General features: G+C 39.3%; 1 protein-coding gene across 1 annotated transcript; it reads left to right on the forward strand.

The window, feature by feature from the left end:
* Window positions 1-13,550: 13,550 nt before the first annotated feature.
* Window positions 13,551-21,192, forward strand: pdx1 (pancreatic and duodenal homeobox 1). Its single transcript, XM_007900610.2, has 2 exons — window positions 13,551-13,941; window positions 20,777-21,192. Exons 1-2 carry the CDS (start codon window positions 13,551-13,553, stop codon window positions 21,190-21,192), a joined length of 807 nt encoding a protein of 268 aa, XP_007898801.1.
* The last annotated feature ends 850 nt before the right edge of the window (window positions 21,193-22,042 follow it).

Raw genomic sequence — 22,042 nt, forward strand, 5'->3', positions numbered from 1 at the left:
GCTGTGTAACTGGTGTGTTGGAGTCGTGCCTCCTGGCACGGTGTTTGTCACACTGAATAAGTATAAATGTACAACTTTTTATGCACCTCGTATTGCTGGGTGTGTAAGAAAGCAAAGAAAAGCAGTGAAACTAAACAGTCGATGCTCAAATATCGTGTTCCCGTGGCAACTTAAAAGGGCTGATCTTCGTTCAAGCAACGAAGAGTGAAACTCAAATCTTGGACAACCACGGGTCAGCAGCTCGAGATATTAATTGTAAAAAGGCACCCACTCACGAAATTCATCCCGACAGTGTGTGGTGATCGATCATGACCTTGGACCCACAACATTTAATCAGACTTTAAGCCATGAACTTAAGTTTGCTCACTTATTTGAACATGGCACCATCGGGAGCAAATTTGTTTAAAATGTTAATATAATTTAATCTACTTAATTGGCTGTGCCTACGCCACCCCGTGAATATGACACCCAATTCTTGGCCATGTCAATTCTGAAGATGAAGTGCGAGTGCTGTGAGGTCTCGTCACCATTTGTTTGATTTAATAAAACGTGCCACAAAAACTCTTGCACTTTCATTTGGCTTCGTATCTATCTTTATCATTCCCCTTGGGCGTTTTTTTTCTTCTTCCCCTTCGCTGCCAAACTAAAGACCTGCAGCAAATCCTATTATATTTATTGCACGTGGATCAGGTTAAAATTGGTCGTTGAATCGGAATCCCAGTCAATGATAGAACATAAAATGTTCATTCTGTTAATTTAACTTCTTTCTCCCCACTAAGGCTGCACCTGCAATGTCAGGGGTCACCCAAATAATAAAACGTGGGATCTTTTGCCACCGCGCAGCCCACTGAGAACTGCGAGGGTTTTTTTTTGATGTAATTGATACGTACAATTAACTAAGTATCGGAATAAAAGGAGAGAGAGAGACAAGAACATTACAACACGCTTTCCCCCCTCCAAAGAAACGGGATTTTCTCTTTTGAAGGTTTTGGGGGTGGTTGTTGTGGGTTTTTTTTTTTTGGTGGGCGTTTTTTTTGGGGGGGGTGAATTCCCTCTCTCTCTCTCTCTCTCTTTTTTCTCTCTCTCTCAACCGAACTCACAATTAAACAATTCCTACTGCCTCCTACCCCTTGTGCTCATTGTGCGCTTCCTGACCTGATAAATGCGCTTGGCTGCCATCAAATAGCCAAGCTTTGACCGCTCGGATTTAAATATCTGAATTAGTCATGAAGCATGACACAGCTTCGTGAACTTGGTAAATTGTTTAATTCTATGGAAAGGGGGGGGGGAAGCAGAAAGCTATTCACAGTTTCAATTAGATGGCGAGGTGGCGAACCCAGCGTTTGACCGTCCCTCTCCCTCTCCCTCTCTCTCTCTCTCTGGGAGCATCATGACAAAACGGTGATGGGTACATTGGAAAGGGGTGGGGGGGGGGGGGGAGAAGTCTACCCCCGGTGGCTTTTGTGTGCCATCAAAAGAGCTCGATTTGGGTTCATTTTTTTTCTTAGCACTTGTCATTTATTTTATTTTTTTTTTGCATATTTTTTTTTAACTCACGGAACCAAGGGTGCTGTGCTGTCAGCTCTTGACAGCTTCCTGCCACGGTGGACGTTTCCTGAAGTATCCCCAGAAATGGACCGTTCAGAGTAGTGTTTTTTTTAAAAAAACACACACAATGTTTCTCTGGAAACGCTCTTTCATTTGGGAGGGTTGGGGGGGGGATATCAATGACTATTTCGTGCATTATACTAGGGAACAAAATACAGGCCAAACGTTTTTGTTCTGTTATTATCACACTTAATTATTTACCACATTTAAAAAAATCAAACACACTGAACGCTTACACAGTTTAATGCAGTGTGTAATTGGGTGAAACGTAACGTTTGATCCATACTGTATGAATGCCTTCAGATATAATTTAAACAAAATATTGATAGCGTATTGCATTCAAATTAAAATAGGATCTAGTTACTATATTAATACACGTGCACGTCTTTTCCCCACACATTATGAATCCTAGGTAATATTCAAGAAAAAATATGCATTTGCCTGAATTTAAAACCATCAAAACTGATAGAAGAAATTAATAAAGGGCGGTATCCTAATTTAGCATGTATCCTATCTGAATATTGCATTTTCTCTTTATATAAGTTCCTAAAGGAGATCCTACATTGATCTAAATCTCACCCATAAATATTTGTTTCACAACAAAGTAAATTCTTACATGGGATCAGTTACTTTATTTGAAACTTTATGTAATACACAGAAGGTAACCATAAACATATGTAAGATAGCTGCAGAATAAAGTATCATAACAGTGCCAGAAACGTAGCCCAGTTTCGTTGATTGCAGCAATACATAATAATAATACTTGTATTTGATATAGCACCTTTCTCATCAGAGGGAGGTCTTAAAGCGCTTCACAGGATATATTGCAAAGTGCAGTGACTGTGAATGTTATAGGCGAAAGTTATTGGCTGCATAATATTCTAGTAGCTGTTTCTGTGTGACCATTGTTTGGTCGTGAAGGAGATGTGGTCCTTATTCTGTAAGGTAGTTAGGTATCACAAGTGAGGTCTCACTTTTCATTCATTTACTGGCATAAGCCTTGGGTCAGAAGGGCAGCCCCCGCATTCACGCCACGATTCTCGTTACTTCGAGTGTTACAGTTTGTTGCACATTTGCAATCGCTCTTGTATCCGATGAGGCTGATAACTTGCTGAAAGTTTGTGCGTGACTATGTGCAGAGCAAAGCAGAACAATAAAACGCAGGCGCCCGCTCAGGCGCTCACTCACAAATGATCATTTCTGCCTCTTTCATTAGAACCCCGATTATCAGTCGTCTAGTGGATAAAGTAACTGCAGCTGTGTAAATGTTACATAATAGCAGATAAATATAGCAATGCTGAATGGTGCACTCAAGATGCTGACGCACTTACCAGTAATGAACACTTACTGGCTCTCCATTGTCGGATCATATAATACAATGAGCCGTTTTCCTGGAGGTTGATCGTTTGAAAGGTGTGCGTTACTGTATCTCATAGACTTTGAATTCATCCAAAAAAAAAAATACTGCACATGCACATTATTGTCGAAAACAATACCTCAGCCAAGGCGCTGCAACATGTGCGTAAAAAAAAATGAAGTCCCAGTGAAAGGGACACTTTAGAACCTGTCACGTTCATATAGAGAGATGCACAGACCCCTACAATCTTTAATTAACTACACGAAGCCTCTTCTGACTTCAGGGGTGTGTGTGTGTGTGTGTGGTGTGGGGTGTGGGGGGGGGGGGGGGCACAAATTTCTAATCATCTCAAATATAGATGGTTTCATAACCCCATTGGTTTATGATCCCCCCCCCCACCCACCTACCTCTCAAAGACTTTTGATTTAAAAATTTCCTGGAAGTAACATCCACCCAATGAACTCGTTGAGTCCCACACAGGTCTGAACGTGTTCAGTGCTTCTTAATGCCTCTGTGATGAGGTGTCCCGTCGTGTGGCAACTAATCTCCAAGTGGAAGCGCCAATGACATGTCAGCTGAGAGGCAGGAGGAGACATTGTATTTGTGGTCTTTATTTTCCGCTGGAATAATGGCTTCTAAAATATCAAGCAAGTTATTAAATAACCTCTCATGTCACCAGATTAACCGTCTCCTTGGCTGACTATGACAGCGTTGGCAGAGATTTCTGGCCTCTTTCAGGTACTTTCTCTGCATAAGTGTCAAGCGATCTGGACATTTTTCAGCAACAGCTGTAGAATGGGGAATTCAGGGGCGATTTTATTTATCTACAGTGCCACTCATACCCATTTAACGTGTTATAAAACACTGTTAAATGCACCGCATCTATCTGCTATTACACCAATATTACCTTGTTCCTCTCAGGTGGTAAATCGTGGCCGATTACTGAAGAGTGAAGGACTGCAGCTGAACTGAGATGCCCTGAAACATGGTTTGGAGCAAAGCCAGGGGGATGCACAATTCTGGCAAATGGAAGGTTTGATAAAAACCTGACAAGCAATTCAGGGTTTCACCTGATTGGGCATCAGTGGAATAAGTTGTTTTTCTTTTCTGAATTCCTCTTTACTAGTTAGAAGAGATGGGTTGGAGAGTTTGGGACATGGGAAGGGGAGCTGGCGCAGAGATGGGCTGGATGGGCAAGGAGATGGGTGAATAATGTCAATGATTACTTTGTCGTGTTGTAGAAGAGTACGTGTTAACTTCAACCAGGGATGACCCATCAACCCGTTTATTACGCTGTTATATATTTTTTTTAAAAATCAACATCAGCAATAAAGTAACAATTTGACTTTACCTGAACAGGAGGTACACAAATATGTTCATGACTACTTTGGTCTTACCTTAGTTCTCTGGGGAAGGGGAGGCAGGATCTCTTCAGGATTGAGATGGCTCAAAGGTAACCGAATATTGAACCTTCAGTGGTGGTCTCAATAGTCCAGTTCCTGAACCAGGCATATCAGCACTGCCTTGGGGGGGGGGGGCTTCCCATGACAAACCAGCCAGTTTGGCTCATTCACAGTACTTGGAAGGAATAACTGAGGAAGGGATTCTTCCCACCGAGCTCTTGTTAGCCCTGCAAGTCAAAACCCTAACAGGTAGGAGAGTCCAGCTGGAAAGCTTGGCAAGCAGTGCTCTCGTGACATAGGTTTAGTTGGTTAAACTCAACAGTACCCTAACGTGCACTCTGGGGTCCCCAAGCCTTGGTTCTCACCAACCTGTGCCTTATACTCCTCAGCATTAGGTAAGCAACACGAATCCTTCCTGGAAGGGGGTGAAACTCCATTCAAAACACAAGGAAATCTCCATGCATGCAACAACAAAATTACATTACGTCCCAAGGCGCTGAACAGTAGAGGTTTCTCTGCATATATAGAAGCTTCAGTTTGGTATGAATACTCTTGAGCATTGTAATAAGTTCCCGCATGTGTCAAACACCCAGAAAAACTCACATTATTCATGACTTTGTTTGCATTTAAAAAGCAGATGCACTGTTTTAACAACTCGTGAACGGTACTGTATTGGTTTTAAGTTAAAGCTGTACACATTTGGCTGCACTGCAATGGTTTCGAAGACATTTGGAAGATTTTTTACAGTCTCAAGAAATACTGCAGTAGATATCAAAGTAAGACAAAAACTTGTGGAAAACACACACACATACATTTGCAATTCTGAAGTCAATTTGGCAAAAAAAATCCTATTAGACCCAGACACAAAATCTTACATATAAAAAAAAAGTTTCAACTTTTAGGCTTTCAGTCCAAAATAATCAGCACTTATAAATCATAATGCATCATAATATATTTACACTGTGCCTCAAAACGCTGGATTGTGGCATTGCGGTTTGGCCAAAAGAAGATGAATTAATCACGAACCCTTTTTATTCCCCAAATATTTTCTTTATTTTAATTTTGCGATGCAAACGTGTGAAGAGTTGGTGACAACACCTTTGTAATGCATTGGTTGCATTCCTGTATCTCAACAGAACACTCCCATCTGGATAAAGCTGCAGCGACCCCTGGCGTTTTATTGCTGTAAAATGCTAAATTACATGGGAGTTCGGAGTTCTGGGATTTGTAGTCTACAAGACAGCTGCTTCTGTCACAAATATATTGACTGGCAGGTCAAGAGTGAGCTATAATAATAATCCTTGCATTTGATATCGCGCTTTATCATGTCTTCGAGGCGTCTCAAAGCGCTTCAGAGCATGCACTGTACAGTGAATCGGTTGTGCATTTTGTGGGTGAAACACGGCAGCAAAACACGCACGACATGAACATGATATTTAAACAAACCACTAGAATTAAGTAATTTCTCACACTATTGTTATTTGTGATTCTCTAATGTATTTTTGACAATATATTGAAAACACGCCAATTACTTTTAAACAATTTGAAAATATTTCTTGAAGTTCATGTTTTAGAAACGTTGTTATATTTGTTTTCTACCATTAACCTCCAGTTGCAGTTCTGCCAGATCTGATGGTGAACCGGTAATTTGGATTTGCACCAGGTGCGTTCAGCAGAGCACACCTGAGATTTGAGGGAGTGGAGGTGGCTGGTATTTATGTTGTAATGATGGAATCAATTATTTGGGTATGTTTGGGTGAATTGAGATGTAACCCAAGGGATTAATCATTGTGTCAAGGACCTGGGTGCGATTCTTGGGTAGGGCGATACTTTGGGCAAGTTTCCTTACTCTACATGCCTCTGTTTATCTAGCAGTAAGTAGGAACCTGGTTGTCAGTCAATTGGTGGATTGCTTTTCTGGGGGTAATAATCTTTTTTTAAATAAGTTTGGCCACTGAATCCATGACTGTTTGTGGGACACTTCCGTACATGAATTGTATATGGGTTCTTTTACGTCTACCTTAACAGGCAGATTGGATCTCAGTTCTGTTCCCTTCAATGCATTGCAGTGTTACCTAAACTACTGAGAAAAGTATTCCACTGTCAGAAAATAAAATGACAAGGGAATTTAGAGCCTAACAAAGTCAACAGATAACAATTTATAGATAGTTAATCAGAAGAAAGCAGGAATTTAATCATGGGATTTAGCTGATATTGTAAACTAGATAAACAAACTTCAAGTGTTTTAGGTATACCATCTGAATCCAAAGATGAAGTAGTCACTTCTATTATACAGATTTATTTAAAAAATAAAATATGTTGTTATTATTCAATAAAACAGGAACAAACACAGCACCAATTATTGTAATTAAATTGCAGATTGCAAAAGACTAATGTCACATCAGTTCTGAATAATATCATCACATGTCTCACAGGAGTGAGTTATAAACTAGCAATAATCTAAGTGTTCAGATAATAATAATAAGCCTGGCATTTGGTATAGGGCTGTATCAAGTCAAACTCTTCTATGGGAATTGAGGCTTCCAAGTGCAAAGCAATTGATGTATTTTCAAAGGATTTGGATGAGATGATAAAGTCTGCCTGTTTAGGTGGAAGTTAAGGATCTTATGGCACTATTCAAAGTGAAGGGAGTTTCTCCCAGTGACCTGACCAAGATTCCCTCAGATAAAAATAATTATTTCACTGAATGGTTATTTGTGGCCAACACGCTGGCCAGTCTCTCACAATGCTTCAGTTTTGCATGTGTCAGAGGAGTAATTTTTGACCTCTGGTGCCTCTCAGGTGACAATAAAAGATGAGGAAGATCAGAATGACATCATCTCATAATCTATGGATATTGCACAATTCTTTACGCCAATGACTGAGACCAGGGGCTTTACTGGTGAACTGTAGAAAATCCTGAAGCGCTTTACAGTGGTGGACTGATGCCGAGCCAGGGAGAGAGGGAGAGGGGAGGTGACTTAAGCACGATCAAAAAGGAAAGTCTTTAAGCGGGATTTGAAGGTGGGGAGGGAGGGGGAAAGGTGAAGGAATTGAGGGAGAGTTATAGAGTTTCGGGGCATAGTAGCTGAAGGCAAGGCCACCGATGGTGGAGCGGAGGGGATGAGGGACAAACAGGAGGCCGGAACCAGCCGAGTGGAGGCAGCTGATGTGGAGTAGGGGGCTAAGAAAATCGGATAGGTAGGGAGGTGCTATGGCATGAAGGGATTTGAATCATAGAATCATAGAATTATACAGCACAGAAGAAGACCGTTCAGCCCATTGTGCTGTGCCGGCTCTTAGAAAAGGGCTATCCAATTCAATCCCACTCCCCCGTTCTCTCCCCATAGCCCTGCAAACAAGTGATAGGATGAAACACTGCAGAGAGAATTGACATGAACAGTTTCAATCTTCCCTAACATAAATTGCACTCAGTGCAGCTAAACCCAATGTTTAGCTTTGCTGTAGGGTAAACAACTCAGAGCATTCTGAGTTGTAAGCAACGCAGTCTAAGCAGTGAATTATAAAGGCCTAAAGTAACTTCTATGGACCTCTTTTCTATTGCTCTATCTCTATATCCTAGCATTCTATTAGTGTTTTTTTCAACTGCTTCACCTCACAATTGTTTGGCTATTTGAAATTACATTGTTGTACCTTTCTAATATTGTAGTTATATTAAAGAGATTGAATCAATTAGGTACAGTTTTTATTTAAATCAATGTGAAATCCAATATAACGTTGGCTTCAGGAATCAGTAAACTTACACCTTTGTCACTTTCCTTTGGCCATATGATAAATCCAGTGTGAATAGAGCTGGCGCAAAGCAAACCTTTGAAAGAAAAACATTATGTTCATAAATTTCTGAGGACAAGATTGGTCCATACTTGAGATTTGTAAAGTTATTGAGGAGTCATCAGGATTCTAGCCCTTTGCAAGTTTAACAAATGATCGATATTTGGCGGTAGCAGTGGAGGCTAGTGGACATATGCACTTAGAGGAGAATATATAAAGTGTTCTATTTTGTCTAACAATCCTCCACACAAAATTAGTCATTAGGCTCATTGCTGTTTGTTGCATCTTGCTGTGCACATAGTACTGTTGCATTTGCCTGCAAGAGACCTGGGTTCAATTCCAGGCAGGGCGAAACCTTGGGCAAGTTCCCTTACTCTACACGCCTGATAATAATCCCTCCAAAACGAAACACAATAATAAATTGATCATTTTCAATCCACGACTGTTTGTGGGACATTGCTGTGCACAATTGGCTGCCGCGTTCGCCCACAAATATACAGTCAATTCACTTTACAGTGTTTTCTGTGAAGCGCTTTGGGACGTCCTCCCGACGTGAAAAGCGCTATATCAAATGCAAGGATTATTATTATTACAATAGTCACTGCACATGACAATAATTACTTATGAAGAGCTTGCAACATTTTGACACAATAAAGTACTATACAACTTCTTTCTTTCTATTTTACTTGCATTGAAGGTTGTTGCACAGTCTGTCACAGACTGGAATGACTGGACACTACAGCCAAAGCAAAGTGAAAAAGGTGTAAATTTGCTAATCCTGATACCTGCAATGATGAAAGTCATTAATCTGTTAGTCTCTTCAGTCCAGTCTACTGACTTGCATGTTACATTGCAGGTATCAAAGTGTATGAGTGCCTGTAGTATAATTGTCTTGCTCTAATCAGGTCATTACATAATTATAACAGCAGCGTGTTCCAGTTGGTAGCACTCTTCTCTGGTTCAGGAGGATTATGGAAAGGAATTCATAGCCTTAGCCAAAACCCACTTCACATTTGGGGAGTGCTGCTTTGTCAGACTACTATCTTTTGAATGAGATGTTAAGTCAAGATCCCGTCTCCTTGTATTCAGGTGGATTTTAAAGGTTCCATGGGCACTTTTCAAAAGGAGAATGGAATTTGTCCTGGTGTCGTGACCTGCAATCCTCCGGATCATTCTAGAGGATTGCTGGTCACGTAGAACCAACCTTACCGTTTCAAATGGCTGCCATGTTTGCCTACAAGAACAGTCACTAGATATGACAATAACTATGCTCTTAAACATTTCAACATGATGAGGTACTAGAAAAATACAAATTCTTTCTCATGGTCACAATTATTTACTTGTGTGTATTGCTGTACATGTTTCTGTTAAAATGCATTTGCCATCAATCCTGGAAGTCTCCTGTTCTCCTTATGTTGTGTCATCAGTAACTCTCTTCTATAGATTATACATAATAAGATTATACACACTGTTGAGGATTCCATTCCACACTCATCTCATCAGTCAAGCATTAGACCTATCTGGATGTTTAAGTAATTTGGATTTTGATCAATACTATTCAGTGTGAGTGTTAATGTTTGCCTAGAAATACAATCATTAAACTTTATGGAAAATGGTGAAGCACTTTGAGACATTTTGACATGATAAGATGCTGCATCAAATGCATGGTTTATTAGTATAATTAATTAACTGTCAGAGGTGAAGCAAAGGAGACTGTGAATTAATTCAGGCAAACAATTATTAAAAGAACATGTTTCCAATGACTTCACTTGGCTACTACAAAGTAGGAGAATTAAGAATGTGCTAATAAAATAGCATCTTTGAAATTCAATGGAAATCCAGGATAGATACTAACTCCAGCTTTCAGGCTGCAATTGGGAAACTATTGTTCAGTCAGTTACAGCAGTGACCTTGCCTTGTACAATTATAACTATACTTGACTGTTCAATCACCTCTGGATGCGTTTTGTAGCTATCTTATGGGTAGATTGGCTGAAAGACTTCACTGGCAATCAATATTTGTAAAGCACACATGAAGCAAAAACAAATTTACACTCACACCATAAGGACCAGTTATTGTGTGAATCTGAAAATTGTATTTCTTGTTGCTATTGTGTTATCCTTTAGTGTAAATTCAAATGCTCTAAGCTTTGAAGGAAAAAGCACATTAAAATAATAGAAACATGACAATGAGTAGGATTGAACACAGAAACTTTAGTGAATATGTGAGTGCAACCTTTATGGAGAAATATTAAGGAATATTGTTCTCAAATACACATTCGTATAGTAGGGAGAGAACCATTTCAACTACAAATTCCTGTTACATTCGTTTTTGCAAAACATTGGACTGTTGTGCAGTCGAAATTAATATTTATTTCTAAGTTCTGTGTTGGTTTGTCCTCCAAATAAAATTGATTATTCGCTTCATGCTGTTTGTGGGCATTTATGCGCGTAAATGTTCGCCTACAAAATACACATTCATAACAGTTTACAGTACATCCTATGAAGCTCTTTGACACGTCCTCCCGACATGAATGGCGCTTTATAAAGCGTAAGGATTATAATTGAGTTATGAGTATCTCAGATCCTTGTTCATAATACCCAGTCAAGTAGTTTGCACTATGTGGATTCCAATGAAGAGGATATTTTCCATGTAGGATACAAGTTGCTTCCAAACATCATAGGCTCGACTGTGCAACTTGTGAAAACTAATAGCAATAGCCAAGAAGTAAGGAAAAGGCGTCTTCATGGCTTCTCTGCAGTTCAAACATTTAGTATTCTACTCTGATCCACTCGATCCGCTATTGTACAGATCACACAATGTTACTCTAAAACGTTATGTCCGCGTTTTGGTTTAACTTTGACATTATTATTACTATAATAATTAAACTTGTGTTTAAAATCTATTTAACTCTCCTTGTATAGCGGACTACATTACAAATGTCAAACATAAAAGTTTGCATTTACCTGTTCTGTTATTTGCAAAGAAAATTGCTCTCGATTGGACTGGACAGATCGATATTATTTTAAAATCTACCCGAGTTATTATAATGGTCTTTCTCTTGTAAACGGCAGAGCAACAATTCTCTGCAGGACGCGGTTCCTGTATTTTGGACCGTATTTAATGTACCGAAAATAAAGTGTTTAGATTCATGTTTATCAATATCTTCCAATCGGTAGCTCTTTCTCATCCGAATGAAATGAAAATTGTTGTGTAAAATTTCTACTGAACTAATTGGCTGACTATCAGTAATTCGTGCTAATAAAATACTTTTTCACTATCCTCAGTAATTGGTTTACAACCTTCTCTGTTTATTTATCCATAAGAGCTGGTGTTTAATGGCTCGAGAAAGCAATTGGTTAATGGCTCAATACTGAGTCAAATGTTCACTGTCCCGTTTTATGGCAAAGGAGAATGGATTCACGCAGCGGAAACCCATGTTAACGTTAATGGACTTGGCTTTTATGATCATACCAAATTGCATAATTATGAGAAATATTATAATTCAATGTGAGTCCCTTTACGGTCGTTAAAACTGCGCTTGTTTCAGAATTTTCCGACAGCCTGTAAGACACGAATCGCAGATTTCCAGTAAATATTGACCATCTCATAGATAAAGCTTTCACATAAAGCGTGTCATGTGCGCTTCAAAAATTGCCGAAGAGTGTTTAATCCGATGGGATCTTGACCATGCAGAATGGCGTAAAATTCGCCACAAAACGATAATTAACAAACGCACCCTGTCCAAACCGGTGTAAAAGTTGGCTTGACCGAAACAAAAAGGGAAGAGAGGGCTAAAAAGAAGTGGTGCCCCTCTTAAACGATTTATATAAATCCCTCCCCCCCCCCCCCCCCCCCCCCCCCACCGTCAACAGGTTAAGCAGAAACCCAACGTGGGGTTAAATGAAGCGTTTAAATGGGTAAAAATTTGCAGAAATGTGCAATTACGGCAGGAGTGCAAAGTCAATACTCTCTGTGTGAGAAAGCATGACTGAGCACAGGTAGTGAAGCGATCTTTGTCCTTTCCACTAGTTCCCCGCCTCCTCATATCCTTGTCACCAAGTCAACCAACAGCAAGTACTACCATATCATCCAGAAAGGTCAACACTGGCTGTGAATTATATATAAGAAAAAACTCCCAATAATCAATGCAGTCGCTATCGGTCGCTAACTGATACCAGGACTATTTATATTTAACTTTAAAACGGTTACATTGTCTTCGGGGGATAAACAAGTCGCCCAGAAAAGTTATGTCATGCTTTTTAGGGAATAGTATCATAAACATTATATAAGGTAATGCTCTCTCTCTCTCTCGTCAGAATGTCTTAGGATAGCAGCCTAATCGAAAGTCAATATTTGATGGTGTGTAGACTTATGAAAGTAGACTCTAAAACATGTGACAGCCAAACCCGGAGAACGTGTTGTATTTTTCTCAACAGCAAAAAAAAACACGTAGCAAATCAATAATTGATCGACCAGGTTAACATAGAGGAAAGCAAGTCAAGAAAACAACGAGCGAAAGGAAAGGGAAGAAGAAAAGAGAACACATAATCTGACGTTTCCACAGATGATATGGAAACGAAAGCTCAACTGATGACTGGACACCAGGACCACATAAATTGCTGACGGTACAATACAAGACAGTATTGGAGGCAATTCTTAATCGAGGTGTGTTTTTGGAGCACAACGTTTTTCAGATCGAATTGAAACAAATTAAAATGCACGCGTGTACTCGGTGTTGACACACTTCATCGCAAAAGTGTTAATCCTGGTCATTCAGGCAGGAAAACAGTAGCTAATCTTCCTTTGCTGAAAAAAATCCCTCTTTTTGTCTTTTTATCCGTGGTTCCCAGGGCGAAATTACTCAAAATGCGATAACAGGCCCTGTCTAATCTATCACTGATACCATTCACATCTGGTGATACATTTTCTAAGTTAAATGTTTAAAATTCAGCATATTTGTGTAACTCTCCTGATTCACACCGGAATGAAGCAAAGAGCTAACTGACCATGTGCCAGTATATACCTGCCACCTGTTTTTTTTTGATTGAGAAAGCACATAACAGTTTTCTTCTTGAATGAAACTGACATTTGTTACAAGAGGGAAAGGCACGTCGCCTGGCACTCAGGCAAGTTTCCATTGTAACTAAACTATGGAAAGCAGATGAAATCCAATGAGTCAAACAGATAAAGTTGACCCAAGTGCTCTTATCTGGAAATTGTAGTCCAATAGGTTGTAGCAAGTAAATCACATGATCTATTGGTAGTTCTCTATAGGAGCATAACACAGTGTCAGGTGTTATTTTGGTTAGTGGATCAAGTCAGGCAGACTATGAAACTGTAAATTAAGGACAATTCCTTATGTTTCAATTGTCGGGATCCCAGTAGCCATGAATAGCGAGGAACATTATTATGCACCAGCTCAAATGTATAAAGAATCGTGTGCTTATCAGAGACAACCAGCCCAGGAATATAATCAAAGTCCGCCAGCATGTCTTTACGTGGGCAGACAGCCACAGACACCTTACGCCAACCCTGCCTTGTCGGGGCTTGACCAAGGGAGTCCTCCTGATATTTCTCCTTTCGAAGTGCCTGCCATATCAGAGGATCCCGGAGTCTCCCACCTGCACCACCCACAGCACCCTCACACTCCCCAGGGAGCTTGCTTTGGAAACAGCTCCGAAATCGGAGCCTTAGACGAACGCAGCAGAACTCACCTGCCCTTTCCTTGGATGAAATCTACCAAATCCCATGCACACGTTTGGAAAGGACAATGGCCAGGTAAGGTGCTCCAGACTTCCTTATGAAGCCATATTTTCGCCCACAAAATACACAGGTTCAACGCACTTTCCAGTAATATATTGCGAAGAGCTTTGGGAACGACTCACCGACGAGACGAGGCGCTATATCAAATGCAAGGATCATTATTATTATTGTTGCTGTTATTGTTGTTGTTATTGTTAATTTTCCAAATGAATGTGAATTTAGGAAGTGATGGAACGAGTCACCAATTGGGGCAGGAGTATCAGATGATATCAATGTCATTTCTTCATCAGGAATGAATATTCCATCCCGTTTAATACAATTAATATTCATACAGAGTGGATATTATTATCCTGATCATTTCTAACAAAATGGTGGCATTGTTTATTACCACAGCCTGGTGTATTAATATTGCTTAGTATTCAACAGCTGTTGGGATGATATTACGAATAAAACAATGTACTTAAACTACACAAAACACCTGTTTTATTCGCACCTGCAAACTCCTACGAGTCATTTAAGCGCAAATGCTTAAACCAACTAAATTACTTGTTTAAAAACTGAAACTGGAATGATGCCCTGCAATTATCTCTATTGATTTCAAAATAAAAATAATTCAATTGGACCTGGTTAAATTTGAGTCTGTTTCGATGTTCCTGCAGGAAAACATTTTCACGACTTCTATTTTTGTTTTAGAAACAACGCACAACCCGATAGCACTACTCATACAATTTGAATGGGTAAATGAACAAAAACAAAATGACTGGAAAGTTACAGTATGTTACCAGGCAATACTAAACATAGTCAATCCATTCGGGAATTATTGGAAAAGAGAAGGCAGTTTCTCTTGGTGTTCCTGTCCAACAATCCTCCAAATAAAATTGATAATTCTCTCCATGGCTGTTTAAGACACGTAACTGCTTATGATACACTACTGTGAACAAATTAGTTGTCGCGTTTGCCTTGAAATACATCACTGCAATTTACAGTGAACCTCTTGAAGCGCTTTGAGGCGCTATATTAAATGCAAGGATTATTATTATTATTATACTAAATGAGGGGCTTTTCAAAACAAGCACCACAAGGTGACCCTGGAACCAACTAAGTACATCAGCATCCATCTGCAGTTTCCTTCATCCAGTTTTTATTTCATCCGAATTTGCTGCCTTGTAAAATCGTAGACCAAATATCCCAGGAGCGATAAAATGCGAGCTCTCATATTTCCGAAAAGGACGTAAATCGAGCCGAATCGATCATTTGCCCGAACCACATGAGATACAACGTTATTATCAATTATTGGAAATAACTTAAAATCTAATGATGGCAAACTTCTAAATGAATTCGGAGGCGAAAAGCAACGCGCATCTGGATGATAATGTGATTGGTAGTTGTAAAGGGATCAATATATGTATAATTACTCCAGATTTGTCTGTATCAAGTCATAAAACACAAATCGCAACCCATTACATAAACAAACATCTATTAACAGGGGCGTTGTTTCAACAACTATACCCATTCTCCAAGTAAATACGCGCAGAGTTTTTTCTCTCTCGATCTCAAGCAAATCTGTGCAGATCAATGCAGATCATTTTTTTTAAGAAACGTGATAATGATTCTGGATTATTCCTATCACAAACGGTGTGTTTTAAAGCTGATTGCATTTTAAACGTTATTTTCGCTGCTACTCATTTAGCGCACGTTTGGTCAGAAAGAAAAGATTATCAATATTCCACGAAGCAGTTCTCCCAAAGCAAAATAAACCATTCAGTCCAACCCCTTTCTATTTGTCATGGTTAGAAAAAGAGGTATTATTAATTCCACTTTTCAGTCATCTGGAAATATTTTAACAACTCGCATTGTAATATCTGATTTTTAGTTTTAAACATTTGCTTTTTGAAAAAAATATTTTTTTTTCCCCCTTTCCCATTACTGAGATAATACTGACTGGTTCCAGTTGTGTGCCCGTGTCTTGGTTTGTGTGCGTGTGAGTAGGAGTGTGGAGGGGTGTTTCCATATAAACTGACATAAACTATCGGGTGGGGAAAAGGCAATTTTACAGCGAGTTTTACTTTGACCCAAACGCAAAATGATTTGCAATAACAGTAGAAATCGGTGGAAATTCACAACAGGTCAATTGTGAGCTGAGATAGAAACGCAGCCCAGTTTCAGGCGTGACTCTCCAGGAGAACACGTTAGCAGCTTATGTTTTATTTTCACGATGGCGAGCAGTGGAGGTTCTGGAGTTGACTTGGATTTGGAGGCACTTTTCCAATTGGCAAAAAAAGCGACTGATTTAAGCAGAACGATGATCTATCTCTACAGCCATAGCCATAGCTCGACAACACTGTTAGACCGCATTTAGTTGTTTTAGGTGGACTTACATGGCATGTAAGATGCAGGATTTAACTGGGCTCGGTGTTTCCCACCCACAGAAAGCGAGCAGATCATTTACACATTACAGCAACAGCCATTTCCGACATGTTTCTGTTTGAAAATCATACAACAACATGTGGCAATAGTTGGGCGCAATTCAGCGCCAGGCAGCGATTTGACTTTTCACTGGTGTTTCAGTCGAACTTTTTTACTGTGTTTTTAGGATCATTGCGGGTATATTAAATTGTATTTCACTTGCACTTTTCGTTGTCATTTTAATCGTCTATTAATGCACTTTTTGACATAATGAGACAGCAGCAATTATCGCTTTATTTGCTATTAGTAATATTGTTAACCATCGAATTGAGCGATCCAGTGAAGAAGCGAGTTCGAACAACAGTTTGAAAGCTTCCTGACTAATAATTTATTAACTAATATTAATTACTCAAATTGTTCCATTAGATCGGGTCTCTGAATGAACAGAATAACCTTCTTAGTAATCTTAATGGATAATTGGATGGAAACACCGATCGCGTTGCGTTTCAAAACTTCTGTCCAGACCAACCAGATATTTTCAATGGAGGATTGAAGGCTTATAATATATGTATATATGTATAATATAGGATTATATATACATATATCCCTTCAGAAAAAATAAAATTAATAATAATATGGTCACTCAATCCACGACTGTTGTGCGTAATTAGCTGTCGCGTTTCGCCTACATAATATAGTCAATTCACTTTACAGTATGTTCTGTGAATATATATTTTGAGACGTCTCGAAGACGTGATAAGGCGCTATATCACATGTAAGGATTACTATTATTATTAGTGTTATAAATCTCCGTTCCTGTAATGTAAGCAGCGCTAAGAGTGAAACTGATCAGACCCCGCACTGTTGAAGCATATCACAAGAAGGGAAGTATATTAAGAAGTACATCACCTCATTCCCAATCCTAAAATGAAAATATAGCTTGTTGTTGTCCTTGCGATTAACCAGCTATGACATTGAACGCTTTGTACCTGTGCCCCTCTGCGGAAACTGTTCAGAAAGCCACAAGGTGGAAAGGCCTTGAGCTTTATACTGTATTGATTGCTCAGGCTCTCAGAAGACAAGACAAGGGCAATACTGCTGTCGAATTAGTAACATAAAATACTTTTCGCCTCAGTTGTAACACACTTGTTGCTCCCATTCCTCCCAAACTAGAGTGAAACGTCTGCTTCTGTTTTATTAACGCACTTAAACGATTGCATTGGGAACCATTAACAGTGCACAGAGTTGCTGCACCTAATCCCAGGCGCAAGTAAATGATTGCACTTGACGTTATTGTAAGCGCAGTAAATACATTTTTACGACACGTACAACCAAGTTAAACAGGAGGATCGTTTATGATGTCTCTGACGTGACTTGCTGAAATATCGCTTTCTTTAACAGAATGTAAATAAGAACATAAACATGCAACAGTACAACAACAACAACAACAACACATTTGCATCTATATTGCGCCCTTCACGCAGGGTAGTATTTCGAAGCGCTTGTAATGGACAAGTAGTTTTACAGCAGTTATATTTATTCTGTTGCAGAACACCATGCTAACTGGACAGTATTATTGTGTCTCAATAGAATCGGAATATTCTCGACATGTTAAATACACTTGGCAAACTGGTTGCTTTCTTTACAGGAACAAACTTTGACACTGAAACATTTAAAACATACACTTTAATAATAATAATAATAATAATCCTTGCATTTGATATAGCGCTTTTCATGTCAGGAGGAAGTCCCAAAGCGCTTCACAGAAGACACTGTAAAGTAAATTGACTGTATATTTGTGGGCGAACGCGGCAGCCAATTGCGCACAGCAATGTCCCACAAACAGTCGTAGATTGAAAATGACCAATTTATTATTGTTTTTGGTTTAGGAGGGATTATTATTAGGCTCTGTGTGGAGTAAGGAAACTTGCCCAAGGTTTCGCCCTCTGCCTGGAATTGAACTCAGGTCTCTCACTTGCAAAGCGAGTGCTCTAACCACTGAGCTACAGGACTCCACTTTAACACTCTTATAGGAATCAGTGACGGTCCAATCTCTAAATGGTATTTAAACGTTAATGTGGAACAATCCCACTGAAGCACTTTCCCAAAATTGGGGGGAATCTATCAGATTACAATTTGACAGGCGGGTTTTTACTTTACAGAAAACTTTGCAAAGCATTGGGTTCTCACGAATTCTCTTTCAAACTGCGTGAGTCAACCTGAATTGCAACGATCCCTACATTCAAATGGGAAAGAATATTAATGTCGATATTCCCATTCATTCTTTTAGTAGCAACTATACAACAACGTTGAAAGCCCCTTGGCAAGTTTCCTTACTCCACGCATCTCTCCTTACCGAGCAGTAAGTAGGAGCTCGGTTTTCAGTCGATATGTGGATCATTTTCGGGGGTAATAATTCTTCCCAACAATGGTCACTCAATCCACTGTTATTTGTGGGACACTGCTGTGCGCAATTGGTTGCTACGTTTTTCCCACAAAATACACAGTTAATACATACTATAAAATACACGTTACAATATATTCTGTGAAACCCTTTAAGATGTTTCAATGACATGAGATCTATCAAATGTATGGGATGTTATTTATTATTAATATCTGTAAAGTTTAGTCGCAAATGTAACGTAATTAATGGCTCAAAATGCTTATATATCTTTACCCTGAGCAAAATCCACGGGTAAGCAAAAGCCCTGTTTGAATCTCATAATATTTAATAGAATTGAAGCTCGGAGACATCATTCTACAGAATGCAAGCTCTAAAATAACTGTTTTTGCATTTGAAACAACGCCTTTCGATTTGGGTGGGTATCTCAAAGCTTTTCACGGGACTTAATGTAAATTTAGCTCGTAGTGACTATTTTGTAGGCGAATGCGATTTCCAATTTGCCCACAGCAAAGTCCCACAGGCAGCAATGAAGTTACGACCAAGTCATTTTAAGTAAATGCATAAAGTGATTTGCGTACACGAGGAAGTTGCTTTATATTGCATTTTGCTGAATATGAATGCAAATAGCGTCGTTGAATTCAATACCCGGTGTACCTAATACATTTGACCCCTAAAGATAATTATGTTTCATAAATATATATTTATATGTAAATGCTGAACACCTGCCATGTCGTACATTAGTAAAATGCCACGATGCTTTGTATTTCGAAATGAATGTGATGTTATGTGTAAAATACATTTGAATTCGTTATGTTTGGAAACTCGCCTGCTTTATTCGTGAGGAAATTGGATTACAGTATTGTGTTGGATAACGCCTGCTCTGTTACGGCGGTCCATAACATACATGTTGACGTGGTTTAGTAATGATCCAGTGTAACCACTGCCTTGCTATCCCCTTATATGAACATAACAAGATAATGCAATGCCAATCGTTGTTGTAACAATTTTACCTGACTTTCGCCGACAAAATAGACAGCAGATCATGTGAAGCACTTTAAGGCGTTTGCAAAGATTATTATTAGTGATATTATTATGATGATCGATGATGATGATTACCCGTTGGTACGAACCAAACAGTTGTTAAAATACACGCCATTCAAACCTGTCGAAAATAATCTTGCATCTCCTCTCCAGCAACATATTTCGTACCTTTGATGTTACTTAGATTTCGAGTAAAGTACTTTTTCACGAGAAACTCCAGGACAAAAACATATCTTTTATTTAAGACAAATACTCGATTCCCTGCGTATAATCCTAAAAAAAACACACAGAAATGATGTTTGCCATTAATACGATTCGATGTGACATTGAGTAAAGTTTATTTATTTATTTATTGGGATACATTATAATAATAATAATCCTGGAATTTGATAAAGCGTTTATCACGTCGTTGAGTCTCGAAGCGCTTCACAGAATACACTACGAAGTGAATTGACTCTGTAAATTCTGAGTGAAACGTGACAGCCAATTGTGCACAGCACTGCCCCATAAAAAGGTGACCAAAGTATTATTTTTAAAGGGATATTACGGGAATATGTGATTACCAAACACTTCACATCAGTTAGTCAAAATCTGCTGGAAGAGTTAACATTGCTTTGGACCGAAATGTATGCAAATGGAAAGTTAATGGGGTATTTTTTTTGCATAATCTGGGCTATTATTGATCTTTATCTCATCGAATCAGACAGCAATAAGCAGCAATAGTGTATACCAGACAAGTAGACGCATCTGAATTTATCCCATATTCTCCACCTGAACCTTCAGGGAATGGACAGCATATCGGTCATTTCAAACATTGTGCATTTGAATGGAATTGCTTCGTGTCCTGGGTTGACTATTTCTACTTATGCATGTGATGTATGTGCCTTGACTTGGTTCTTATTGCAATCAGCCGATGTTAACAGTAGGATCCGGAGAAACAGAATAACTAAAGCCACTGCTGATGAATTTTCCTCTCTCTCTCTCTCTCTCTCTCTTTAGGGGGTTCCTTTATGGTGGAACAGGAAGAAAACAAGCGCACACGTACCGCCTACACCAGGGCTCAGCTGCTGGAGTTGGAAAAGGAATTTCTCTTCAACAAGTACATCTCCAGGCCCCGAAGGGTGGAACTGGCCGTCATGTTGAACCTAACAGAGAGGCACATAAAGATCTGGTTCCAGAACAGGCGAATGAAGTGGAAAAAGGAAGAGGACAAGAAGAGAGGGAGGAACGGCGCTCCTGAGCAGGACTCTGTCGTCTCGTCGGGCGACCTCAAGGAAGACGTTTGCACCCTCAATAACCGCATTGGAAGAGACCTCCTCCCTGTCAGTGTCTCCTCCTCACAACCCGCCAGCATTCCCGGCTCTTCCCTAAGGAACCAGTCCACAGCAGCGAGAGACTCCATGACAAATTCCTAAAGTATTTTTTGAGGAGGACATTGTCACTGTACTCACACGCCCTTAACGGTATAGTCGTAATTGCAATTCAAAAGACAGAAAGAAAATCTTATTAATTACAAAATAGCTGACTTGACTCTATTTATCGTAATGCATAGCAATATTATCCCCCCCCCCCCCCCCCCCCACCAAATAAATACTATAAATATAGCGTCCGGTGGCATCCCGTGTTTCTATTAGACAATATTAATTTACCTTTTAAATATTGAAAGTATTATAGTCGTTCATTGCAACACAGTATTTACATTTCAGAGACTGAAACTGATATGCGACGGTTGCTTCAAGAATGAAAGTCATTGAATTATGTGTAAGCGGTGCTTCAAATAATCTTGCATAGAAACACGTTGGCTGTCTGTTTTACTTCGTCTCATTTTGTAAAATACTTTGAAACTGTTGGATTTGTTTTTGAGACGTTCTGAAACGTCCTCTCGACCTAAAAGGCGCAATATAAATGCAATTTTTGTTGTTGTTGTTAGCTAGACGCATTGGAAACGATCCTCAGTCAATAGATACTCTCAAACTTGGTGATGGGTTTCTTCACGTGTCAGACACCTCTGAACCAAAGCAAAATGTGTACAGTGAAATAAATCATCGTGTTCATTGTATTTTTTTTCCCCCAGTGGCACAAACTCAGAGAAGGCTTTTTCGTTGCAAATCAACACGTTTATGTATTTTTGAAGTTGTAATGTGCGCACATATTACAATGTTTTAAAGTGTGTACTTACGTTTAGAGAAAGTTTGACTGTGTAACCGTAGCCCTCTCTGAAAAGTAAATTACTTACCTGCATTGTATCTTTGCTGTTGTACATTA

Source organism: Callorhinchus milii, unplaced genomic scaffold (genome assembly GCF_018977255.1).
Source record: "Callorhinchus milii isolate IMCB2004 unplaced genomic scaffold, IMCB_Cmil_1.0 Scaffold4, whole genome shotgun sequence".
Lineage (NCBI taxonomy): Eukaryota > Metazoa > Chordata > Chondrichthyes > Chimaeriformes > Callorhinchidae > Callorhinchus > Callorhinchus milii.

Coding starts and splice junctions, on each gene's coding strand:
- pdx1 (XM_007900610.2), top strand. CDS start 13,551: ATGAATAGCGAGGAACATTATTATGCACCAGCTCAAATGTATAAAGAA. Junction 13,942..20,776: donor TTGGAAAGGACAATGGCCAG/GTAAGGTGCTCC, acceptor CTCTCTCTTTAG/GGGGTTCCTTTATGGTGGAA.